Source organism: Phoxinus phoxinus (assembly GCF_949152265.1).
Source record: "Phoxinus phoxinus genome assembly, chromosome: 15".
Taxonomy (NCBI): domain Eukaryota; kingdom Metazoa; phylum Chordata; class Actinopteri; order Cypriniformes; family Leuciscidae; genus Phoxinus; species Phoxinus phoxinus.
In genome coordinates this window covers 29,847,192-29,860,406 of record NC_136890.1, presented here as the reverse complement: position 1 = coordinate 29,860,406, position 13,215 = coordinate 29,847,192, and the positions used below count along the sequence as shown (strand labels likewise).

At 39.9% G+C, this 13,215-nt stretch overlaps 1 protein-coding gene across 1 annotated transcript in view; it reads right to left on the bottom strand.

Annotated features, from left to right (window-relative positions):
* Positions 1-13,215, bottom strand: part of plxna3 (plexin A3) — a 153,390-nt gene that overhangs the window by 48,869 nt on the left and 91,306 nt on the right. The window contains exon 9 of the mRNA XM_079638597.1: positions 10,174-10,288. Coding sequence (XP_079494723.1) covers positions 10,174-10,288 — 115 coding nt within the window. The remainder of the gene's footprint in view (positions 1-10,173; positions 10,289-13,215) is intronic.

The following is a 13,215-nucleotide window of genomic DNA, read 5'->3' as shown; positions in this document are numbered from 1 at the left end:
TGATCGTTTGGCACAAACTCCCTAAAATATGAAAGCATAAGATTGCCTGTCCGGCTCTAAAACTCTCTTATCGGTAGATCTAGGAGCATCTCTGTTTTAGCAGTAAAGTGTTTGCAAATGTAAAAACAAGATAGCTTATCGCTACGGCACGAGAAGCGAGGACGAGGGCACTCTGTGTGAAAGTGTCTGCGTCGGGCCTGTTTGCCGTGCTTCAGCGACGCATCGAGACCGGCGCTATGTAATGGCTGGCTGGTGACAGACGCCCGCCGTGTCACTTCCTGTGCGGCTACAGCGTCCGGGCTTGAAGGACCACAGCAGACAGAGCCTTTCCTGCTGAGCTAATGGAGTCGCTGTCACTCATCCCACAATTAATTACCTCAGCCCGCAGCTCCTTAATGAAAGAGTCGCCCCACCGAGACGAGACGAGGCCGGAGAAGAGGAGAGCAAGAGTGTGAGAGAGAGAAAGAATGCATTATGGGAACAAGAAAACAGATTGAGAAGGGACAGAAGGAGAAGTGACACTTGGAGAACACAAACGAAGAGAGAAAAATTGAGAGGCAGAGCATCAAAGTGAGAAAGAGGAAAAAAATAAAACGTTATGTGAGAGGGAAAGGGGGGAGACGCCGGGGTCCCGTTGGGAATGAGGCCAGTTTGGAAATGTGTGCGAGATCTTCGTGGCCATTACTCTTGGTGAATCGTGTCCCTGCAGTGCTGCTCTTTAAGGTTAAATACATACATAAGCTAATTAAGCTTCCTGTAATGATAAATGTTACGGAGGGAGAGCGATATTACGGCACAGCGGCCGCGCTGTCAATCAACGTCACTCTCAGATCATGACACAGCAACACTGAATAACATATATAGCCTATAACTCTCTTTATGTCACACTGCTTTACAGATCAGTAGTTCACATTCAAGTATGTTTTATGACATTTCTAACAATGTGAATATACATTATCCTAAACTAGCATATAATACCAACATTTATAAACCCACTATTAATGGAAGACAAATACTAGACTTTTACTAATACGAGTAGTTTTGCCCATTTAAATTTAAATATATATATATATTCAAATTAAACAGCAATGCAGAACTGTATATGGCGGCCCAACAGAAAGAGATTTAGAGCTGCTCACACTGATAAATCCACAGTGAAACAATCTCCTACATCAGCCGTTTCAACGCTACACATCTATATATACTGCCAGAACGAACACTACTCGTAAACTTTTATACTCCAAAACTAGCATCCAAAATCCTCAGAGGAACATTATATTTAACTCGAAAATCTCTCCCTTCAAACAGACAGTTTTACTCTTGCTTGACCCCAAAAATCAAAAACATTTCCATCTTCGAGACCACACAATAAGAGGGAGACTTTATTTCCGATGCTGAGGAATGAGGGGCGTGAGTGCGGGCCGTAATCAGGGGTCCGTGCTCCATCCATTCCCAGAGGTCACCTACCATACGCATAACAAACACGCTGAAGCCTCATCAACCCGGCAAAGCTGAAAAACAGACTCGCGCCGTTGTGTAGGAGGACATCTACGAGTGATATACTGATATAATCAAACGCATTTTAATACAGATGAGAAGAATGAGACCCTTATTAGAACACAGAGCAGCCGCTGCATTCAAAACCGGTCCAATCCAGAAAGGACACGCTTACAGTCGGTTTAATTGGCAAAGTGAAGGTCAAAGAATGTGTTTAAATGAAAAGACAACGAATTTAAACATGTCGGCAGTAAGAATGCCAGTCACAGACTGCAGTTAGGTTTTTTTTCTACCATTTTTAACTTTATTTTAAGTTATTTCCTTGGTTTTGTTAGATATGAAACAATTTTATTTCACTTTAAAGCAACACCATGTAGTTTTTCAACCTTCATAATATATTTCCAAGACCCTTGTGATGGTACATCGACTTACAATAGGTTGAATGACACGTCTGCCATAGCCTGATGGGGTCTTTATCGCTTTTACTGGCACTACAGAACTTCGGGGTTCGGGTAGTAACCCGAGCACAAAACGAACTACAAAATTCGACTGCTTTACGGCATACCTCACTTCCCCCACCACCCCCCACTTCCTCAAATTCGGACGTGAGAGCCCAAAAACGTTTGTTTGCCGGCTGGTATAGCGTCTGTATGTTATTGTCATGGCCGAAGCAGCAACTAAACCGAAGGAGGCAAAGGTTTTGTCGGAGGAGACTAGGAAGAGAAAAAGGTAGAGTGATAAAATCAAAAAGACCGGACGAGGATCAATATTGGTCCAGCGTTCGCTCGCTGGCGTGAGCTAAAGGAGGAGGAGGGGTGCCCGACCGATGCTGACTTGGCCGTCATGCTGTCGGACTAGTAATAGCTACATGATTAGACGGACAAAATCATCTTTTAGGATAACTATCCTAATGACTGCAGGCTGATAGTCATGTTTGTTTGTTTATTTATTTTTCTGGTGAAAGTGTCTTGCCTCAGGCTAGGTAATAGATCTATGGCTATTACCTACCACACAAACATTGAATTGAATTAGCATATCCATTATGTAAAACAGTAGCCAATAGGCTACTATAATGACGCTGGCTTGTAAACGTTAGCTACAGCTATAGCTTGGCGTTTGAAAAAAAAGAAAACCCATGAAATTATATTCATATGACCTGCTGACATTTATGCCACTGTACCTGGGATGAAGACATTTCACACGCAACGCAGGCAGTCTGCCCAAGACGTGAGAACTCCTTCTGCAGAGTTCGGGGTATCGGCTTGTCAACAAATGCACGTGTATCCCCTGGTGTAACCATGACAGATTTTGCGACAGTAGTAGAAGACAATACTGTTTCCCAACTGTAGGGGGACCCCGAGAGCAAAAGCTACTTGGTGTTGCTTTAAAACATTTCGCTTCATGAAAATATTTTTAAGAAGTATTTTGCATCTAATTTAACTAAAAACAAAAGTAAACCGGGAACCACCAGACCTGTTTTACATGTTTTAACATGACGGAGGTGTGCATTATTTTCGAATAATTCAACGGCCCGGAGTCAATTAATCCACTTATACTACAGTTAACACACCACAAGACATTGTTCCGATGTATTTCAAGATATTTGACAGCAGCACAACATCTGCAGGAATGTTTACACATCTGTTTATACACACACTGTAATCTCTGCACTGATTTAGTCTTTTGTTGAGCTCCATGTAGTAATGATCTCACCCCTGACCTGTTCCACAATGCTTCAACATTTAAAGCTGCTAAAATGTGCACTCTGATATGGAAATTATCATCATTCCTACCCACTCTTTTAACCACTATTTCTCGATTTATTTTCATCTTTTCAAGCATTCACTACTGCTTTGCAACTAATGTGCAAATTATTCAGTGACTTTCAAAAGGATCTAGTTTTTGTCAATGCTTTGAGGCAAATCGTTGAGGAAACATAAGTCTTGTGGGACCGTTAGCACAGGTAACGACTTATCTTAAATATATTTTAAACAAAACGCAATTTCGAGCAGCATACTGTTGCTATAGTAACTTCCTGAGGAAAACTTGACTTTGCTCAGCATCTGTTTAGTTACTGAAACGTTTGAAACCAGTTACAACGATACATACACAAACATTACAAAGTTTGGGGTCGGTGAGATTTTTTTATGTTTTTGAAAGAAGTCTCTTCTGCTCACCAAGGCAGCATTTATTTGATCAAAAATACAGTAAAAACTGAGAAAAATTATTACAATTTGAAACGGTTTTCTATTTTAATAAATTTTTTAATGTAATTTATTCCTGTGATGACAAAGCTGAATTTCTCCAGACATCAGTCTCACATGATCCCTCAGAAATCATTCTAATATGCTGATTTGCTGAAAACAGTTGTGCAGCTTGATATTTTTCAAAGAAAATATGATCCTTTGATGTACAACAAATTAAAAAGAACAGCATTTATTTTGAACAGAAATATTTTGCAATATTTAAATGTCTTTACTGTCACTTTAAAGTAATTTAACTGTCCGTTTAATGCATCCTTCCTGAATAAAAGTAGTAACTTCTTTCAAATAATACAAAATCTTAATGACCACAAACTTTTGAATACACACTTATATATACTTTAAGGCCCCATATTCACAATGAAGTGAACCCTGATTCTTGTGCTTTCTATATTTAGTGCACAAAATCCCAGAGTTTTTAATTTAATATGGACCCGAGCTCAGATTGAAAGAGTCCAAATCAATATGACTTTGGAGGACCCTCAAACAGATGTAGCAATACTCTTCTTGTAAAACACTGCATTGGAGAGAGAGCGAGAGAAGCCGGCTGCTGTTCAGTGGATTAGGCCCAGGGCGTTGGAGTGCTGCTGGGAGCTGGAGAGACCCCGTCACACTCGCCCTGTTTACAGTGTGAAGAGTGTTTTTATGTCAGGGTTTTTGAAGCACCTCTCAAAGCCTGGGCCAAGGCATCGGGGCAGAGCTTACACTGGGAGAAGATGCACTTCACTGAGCCTCTCTCTCTCCCTCTCTCTCTCTCTCACACACACACACACACACACACACACACACACACACACACACACACACACACACACACACACACCAGTGTGCTTAAGGGCCTGGATCACTGACTCACACACTGATCAGAGCAAAAGAACGCCTGAGCATTGTGAACGTATAAATAAGCCAGTGTGGTAATCACTGAAAGAGCCCACATATGCTCTCGGCCCACGCCAACATGGATTTCTCCCCCGGATAACTAAATGACAGTGAGCTTGTTTTTCGTTTGCATCCGGTCCAAACTCGGCCTGAATATCCTAAAAAGACAATGGGAATTCAATGATTCATAAGTTGCTCAGTTCTAAAACCTCGTGAGATGCTTATACTATAATTATGTTGCCTTCTAAGACACCGTGTGGCCAAAATCATCACATATCCTCCTTTTGGTTTGCGTTCTGGGGTTGAACCGATCTTTTCGGCCCGGACCCCATTCTGCAGTGGAAATGTGCGAAATGAACGGTTCAAGAACGGACAACCCGCACCGTAACCGTGTCGGTGGAAAAGGGGGAATGTAGGTGCAATCCCAGAATGCACTGCAACAACAAAAAATGCATCCGGGGAAAGTTAAATTGAATTATAAACAGAGTATTTAAAGAAATACTATATACTTAAAGCGCTACGTACTCTATTAAGGTTGTCAAAAGAATCAGAACCAAGTCGGTACTGACATTTTTAAAATGTGACGATATAACATTTCTGCAGTAAAGTTAGTATTGAGTACCAGGCCAATCCGGTACCCACTGAATTATTAAATTAATACATATAAAATAAAATAAAAGCATTAATTCATTTAAACCCACAACCTTTGTTTTCTCCATTTTATAAACGTTGGAAAAAATGGTAAATAAATGTTAAATTAAATTATTAACTCAAAGGTCATGGGGTTTAAATGCATGAAGTGATAACATTTTTTGAATGCAATGTAAGTTGCTTTAAATAAAAACATCTAATATATAGATAATTGAATAATAAATTCAAAATATATTATAAAATGTTTATAATACATATAACAAAAAGATAATAAAATACACATATTGATACCATAGGCATGCAGCTCACTATGTTTTGTGTGTTTGCGCACACAATGAAGTAAACGTTTCTGATGGAGCGTGTGAACATGAGAGTGACCAGCGCTGGCATCTCTCCTGACGGGACGGGGCGCTCTCTGAACTGCTGTCACTGGAGGATCTGCTGGCCCGCTACACCAGCACTCTCCCCTCCAGTATCAACACTGGATGACTCACCACTTTTCGCTGACTAACTCTTTTCTTGAACGAGAGCGAGGGGGGCGATAAGAAGATTGTCAGGCACAGTGCTGGAGGGGAAGACAGAGAGACAGAGAGAGATGGGCATATCTCAGCGCTGCTGGCTGCCTCTGATAAACACTGATAAGCCATCTCTTTGATGTTCAGTTAAGTGTAAAATTAAAATGCGCCAAAAGCCGAGGGGCGCACGGCACCCCCTTCTGCAACTGAAGACGGGAGGATTTTCCTCTTTTCTGGTTGGCTCCTCCCCGGTGTGCCTGTGCGTCTCTTTCTGAAATCAGGCAGGTGTTAATCGTATGGGTGTCTGTCCCGTCGTGCGTATATAAAGTCCAAATCAAATATCAAATCATTTTCAATCTTTCATCTGGCTATCATTAAGCCTCATTATCCACACGGCCTGATTACAGATCCAATTAACCTTGTTTCTCTGAGCCGTGCGTATAGTTAATAATTTCTCTAATTGAAAAACTGTAATGTCAGAATCACAGATATGAAAACACTTAGTTGCCTGGCAGCTTCTACGGCTGTGATGACGGCATAAAAAGTGGCACTGACCAAATGAAATATTAATATGTCTGGAGACGCTTATAGAAGCTTCTAACCTGATTTGTCACATCTGACCAAACAGATTAAGCACTTTATTGGAGTCGCATTCTACACTTTCATAGGATCTTACTTTTACCCATCCATCCATCTACTGTATCTATCCATCTATCTATCCATCTACTGTATCTATCCATCTTTCCATCCATCTATCTATCCATCTACTGTATCTATCCATCCATCTATCCATCTACTGTATCTATCCATCTTTCCATCCATCTATCTATCCATCTACTGTATCTATCCATCTTCCGAACTACTGTATCTATCCATCTTTCCATCTACTGTATCTATCCATCTTTCCATCTACTGTATCTATCCATCTTTCCATCTACTGTATCTATCCATCTTTCCATCTACTGTATCTATCCATCTTCCGAACTACTGTATCTGTCCATCTTTCCATCTACTGTATCTATCCATCTTTCCATCATCCATCCATCCATCTATCTATCTATCCATCTACTGTATCCATCTTTCCATCTACTGTATCTATCCATCTTTCCATCTACTCCATCCATCCATCCATCTTCTACATTGAGTTGCATTATATAATCTATCTATCTCCTACATAGAGTTGCATTATAGATGGATAATTTCCAGCAATAAAAACCTAATAAATTAATTGTAGGTTTGAATTTAACATAATTATATAACATTATATCACATTATTGTATACAAATTTTTTTTTTGATGCATTTAAAATGTGCAGTTAATATTTTTTTGCGGTGGAGCCAATGAAAATGTTGACAGGGCATAGTTTATCTGTATGTATATATTATATATATATATATTTTTTTTTTGTAAATTTGCCCATTTTTTTTCAGTTATTAGCCAAAACATGAAAATAATGAATGTCTGATCTCTAATACATTGCTTCTGAGGCTCATCTGTCCCAAACATTCACCTGTACACATGGCTGTGGCATCACTACACTGATGGGTCATAACTACAGCATCAGTTCCATAAATGTTCCATAAAACTGTGTGGACTGGGGAGCGAGCGGTGTCTGAAACCAGTCTATGAGCGCTGGACTAGACGGCCGATTCACACCTGGATTCAAATCCGCATCTCGGCTCATCTAAAGCTACAGAGTTAGTTAGCTGGGCCACTTTGTTCCTGTCGCTGTGGTTTTACTCCGTAATCATGGTGCAAAGAAATGCAAGAGAGATATAAATAAAGCAAATGCCCTCAGAGTCTGGTATCCAAGCAGCTGGAGAGTCACGTATGCTGTTTTCCTTTCACTCCTCGGTCATCGAGTGCAGTGAAACAGAGAGGCGGCCGTAACTTCTCAACCTCTGAAGGCAGCGGCCTACAGCTCAGTCAAGTGTGCAATAATGCGCTCAGACAAGAAATGAAAAGCAAAAGGATTGAAAGAAATTGAGAAAAGGAGAGAGGAAAAAGGAGGGGGCGGGAATACAAGATGTAAATCTATTCACAGATTGGGCCAAATCTGTGCTAAGACTATTATTTTCCCTCACCGCAACAGAATCTTGGCTGGAAACACGACACCAACCCAGACATTAAACACTTGGGCCCATTTCAAACATCAGTAACCACAAACAAAAGGCACCAACATAAAAGTTGGACAAGTTATTTGGCTCGATACTCATTAGCACCTGAAGTTCTGGAAGGAATTACATTGTAGACACCCCTAAAAACACTCATGCATCCATCATACCGCTGCACAACACGGAGAATTATAAAATCTACAGGAAGAAACTCTGACTGACTCAAAGCGGCTTTGCAGAATGGAAATAAGACTGCACTCTATTCTAACAATTTTCTAAATGATTGATTTGGGTGGTTATGTTTTACTGAGCCCAAAAAGAGTCAAAGTACCTTCAGCCAAACTGCATACTTTTGCGAATGACATCTGCAAATGTGAATCCTGGGTGAATTATGTGTACGTTATACGATATATTAAGAATTTCTAAGTTTTAGTGTACATTTTAGTGTACATTAGCTATGGCATCCAATTTGAGAATTTCATTTGTGTGAAAAATTGGAATAGCGCAAAAACAATTTATTGGTGAATGTGTTTCACTCAGTTTTCTAAGTACCAACAAAACAAAATGTTAAAGTAAAAAATTTCGATCATATATAAATATAGATTTTGGAAAATGTATTTTTAACCAGCATTTGAAATCCCAAAATCTGCATTAAAATAAAACCCAGGTAATGTCTAGTAATGCCACTGCATGAAAACTGGTTTTAGCTGTAATGTGGAAGTGGCTTTTTTGGTCTCTATATGTGATTTGAGTCCCTCCTTCAATCGAAGTCTAACGGAATATTTTGTCCATTTCATCAACCATAAGATATCCTTAAGATATAAAAATATCCTTAAGATATAAAAATATCCTTAATTCCAAATGCTTTAAAAACTAATAGCACACCTTCGCTAATGAACACTCAGTGGAATGTCCTCCTAAATAACAGCTTGTGAAAACTGGATTTCTATTCCGAGTCAGAATGACATTTGCAACAATTCTTCCTTTTATCGTCCAGTGTAAACACACGTCGAGGGAAAATGTCTAGGCTTGAAATTTCAAGCAAGTGTCAAACGAGACAAAGAAGTGTGTGAGAAGTTCCCAGTGTTCCACGGACAATGAGTGAAAGAACCGATTGTGTGATCTACACACACAGATGGACACTTGTGAGAGGAACAGGTCCAGAGGGCGCAGACCAGGTTGGGTTTGTTAAGGCCTGAGGGGCTTGTTGGATGTCAAAGGAACAGCGTATCAAAACAGGAAAACCTGTCATTATTTACTAACCCTCATGTTGTTTCAAACTCGAAAGTTGCCATTTATTCTGTATGCACACATAAAAACTACGAGCATATGGGTTTGGAACAACATCATGATGGTGAGCAAAGAACAGAATTTTACACTTTTAGGAGAACTACCCCTTTAAATGAGTGTATGAATTTGAGACGGACACATAAGTGGTTCTGTTGTCCTCACTTCCTGTTCCTCCAGAGAGCAGGGCACAATAGCTTGCATACTCTGTTTAAAAGAATGCCAATCCTCTAGGGAACATCACAGCAGAGGAAACTGAGAACAGATGAGCCGTTCTGAACATCTGAATCTATCTTTCATTTGAGAAAGAGAAACAGTGAGTCATCTGAGCCACACTGAATCATAAATGAACTCATAATACAGCTGAATCTGATTACGCCGCGTGGCAGCGCTGCAGATCAAACCCTCGAGACCGGAACCGTTCAGACTAGGAGGATCGCGCATGAGAAATCGAGTAGTCAAGTACTTGTTCAGCACTAACTGATTGATTATTAAAAAGGCAATTCAGATTACTAGATTAGAACTGATTTTCAATTTTATGGTGGGAAGAGAATGCGAAGAGTATATAACGGACTGGTTTTTGTTATTTTTAATAACTTAAATATTTTGTAATAAATACATTTAGATTGATAAAACAAGATTTGAAAACAAACAGTTATGATTAATATTTCAACTGTGTTAAACATTGTTTTTTTATCTAGGGTATATAGTATTTTAAATTATTTATATATTATTATATTAAATATATATATATATACACACTGTATATTTCATATTTGTATATTACTATATTAAATATAAGTAATTATACTGTATTTGTGTGCCTTATCTTAATTCTTAATGTCTGACTAATTAAGTTATTTGATTTTTATAATGTGTTTAAATTCTTCACTACAAAATTCGAAATGCCAATCATTAGTTGATGCGTGTCATTTAACAGCGGCTTGTGTGGTCCAGTTTGTTTCTTACCTCTGCGCCGCTCACTCGACCTTCCTGGAAAGAACACTCGGCTACGTTATTAGTGCAGATGTGGCGATATTTACACCAGTTGCAGGGGAAAGGGCTGCTAACACACGACGAACACCTAGAGGAGATAAAAAAGAGAGTTACATGAGAGATGTGTTCTGAGGATCTGAGCACATGAAACTAGGAATCTGTGAACTCGACCCGACTTTCTACTCACTTGAGAGTTGACTGGCTGTGCTTAATAATAGTCTTATTCCTAGTTTTAGCCTAAAAAGTGTATTAATTCAGTGTTTTAATGCAATCACAAGCTGGCTTTGATGTAACATTGTATTTTATATACATTTATATATTATATGCATTAAATAAATACATATTTAAAATACTGCTGTCATCTAACGTAAAAGTTTGTGGTATACATACATACATGCATATACACAAACTGTATAGACACTGCCCAAAAAAAATCTTGTCTATGATCATTATTGCAGTGATTATTATGTTTCTAGCATCTAATATGTTTGCCAACATTTCTTCTGACCCTATTTGATGGAGTGTGTAACCATGTAGGAAGACACATCATGGCCATATTCCAGGATGACAATGTTAAGAAACATTAAGCTAAAATTGTGAACGAACGGTTGTGAGGAGCATGAAGAATCATTTTCACACATGAATTGGCACCAGAACTTAAACTCACTGAAAGTCTTTGGGATGTGCTGGAGGAGACTTTACAGAGTGCTGGACTCTTGCATTGTTAATTAAATAAATAAATAAATGGTATGATGTTATTCATATGCTATTCATCTGCATAGTTGTCACTGTATAAATTAAACAAAAGTGATTTTCTCTTTGTATTTTTTCATTTGATTAACACTATGCTTGTTGTTTAAAAATCATTAGAAACTGGCAGCTCCAGTAGTAATGAAAAGATTAATCTTGAACTCTGTCTTGGAAACTAGCATGAATAAACCATTTAATTATCAATTAAAAAAAGAATGTACACCTGCATGATATTACGCTGTAGCCACATTAGACCAGCGGTTTAGGAAATGGATAGATGTATGATTCAGCTGCGGGCCGCCATCTTCTAGTCAGACGCTGGAATTCATTCATTGTGACCGTCACAGTGCATTATGGGTATTTTCTAGCCATTGAGCGTACATCGGTTGTACACTTGATATTGTGGTGCATTATGGGATGGAATGAGTGCACTCGATAATGCCCACTATGGCTTCTGACACCACTAAAATGGCTGTTCCCTCAAAATACTGCCCTATTTAATCTATGTATACTAGAAACGCACAAAACTGGTACTTGTAGAAAACGAAAAGTTGGAGAGGATGATTCAATGACCCAACAACCAAACAAGATCTAGATTTTTAACCACTACCCCACACCACCCACAAACAAAAGAAGTGGGAACTAGAACTTCTTCATCTTCAGCAGTGACCTAAACTCTTTGTCCTCAACTGAACCTCAGGCTCAAGTCATTAATTCTCTCAATTCTTCGAATACTTTGCCTATAAACCACATCATTGTCCTTGGGAACATCTTGAACGAGCCCCGGGTCAGACTTAAACTCTCATAGAGACTCTCTCATTGTGAAAGACGACGGCGCCGTGGAAATCTGAGTGGTCAATATGTCACAAATCCGCTCTTTCACTTCAACACACACAATTAATCCTCTAGGGCCATTGAACACCCGACTCGTTCATGCCGCTTCTCAATTAGTCATTAACCCGACCCTGAAAAAGCCTTTCAGAATGAGGCCCTAATGACATTCCCAATTAAACAGTCACATCCTGCCGAGAAGCAGAAGCAAGCGACACCTGTGGACTCGAGCGCGGCGTACAGGACGAAAGGCCAATCGCGCCACGAGAGACACTGTGAGAGCGCTTGCGGATACTTCCGGCAGGGCAAGTTTTCCCACCTCACGCTGTCTCTCATCTGCCACAGTCCCGCACGGAAAGCCTGCGCAATACGCCATCCTAATCACGTCTTTCCCACCGGAGGCACGCTTCAAATCGCCTTCAGAGAGCACTCGACAGTCCAAGCACACCACACCTGGAGCTGCATCGCTCAGTGTGATCTGGTTTCGCTCCCCTCGCTCTCGCAGGGCCCCGGAGGAGGAAACATCTGAGGCGTTTGCAGGGGCTGAATTATACAGGCCGCTTTTCTCTGGCAGAACAATCGCACAGATATGAAAGCATACAAATTATCATGGGTCATTTAAAACGCGTTAATGCAGTTTCTTTGCGGTATGGATGCATTTTAACTCGCTAAATCTAATATTGCTGTCGACGGGTGTGCGGTGTGGGAGTGTTTTCAGTGCGCTGGAAGGGAAAGATGCAAACTAGAGCTGATGGAGGAGGCGCAGCGCTCCACTGCAGCTGAAATGCGCTGTAAATACTGCAAACGGATCTGCAAGTCTCGCCTGAAATATGCAATATGCTGTGTCAGGGGTTTAAGGCCCATCAATTCACTCAGCTTTAATTTGAGCGTGGGCTGCAAAACACAGCACGGCCAAATGGTGACACTCTGATGAAGTGAGTATTTTACCATCATTGGGAGTCTGGGCTGGACTTTCAGCTCAGGCGAAACGGCATCAAATCATGAGACTGTGCACAATAGTCAAACTGAAATAAAAAAAATTGACCATATTTAATTTCTTAATACAAGTTTCTGGCCTGGATTCATTTGTGCACGTTATAAGAAAGGTAAAAAAAAATCTTTCAACCAAAAATGCATAACAATAAGGTCCACCTCAAAAATGTCTTTCATTTTCAGTGACATCCCTAACCTTTTCCCAACCCTCCCAACCAATCACTGTGCTCCGTTCTGTATGAAAAGCCCAGTTTTTAAAAATCCAATCAACTCCTAATGGATAAAATCAAACTTTTGGAGTGAAACGGATTAATTACAGAAATAATGTACCCCCCCCCCCCCACACACACACACACACACACTCTATTTGACTATCCAATTTTCCTCAGAAATGCATAGTGAAATATGAACAAAAGACATATAAATGAATAAAACCGGCTA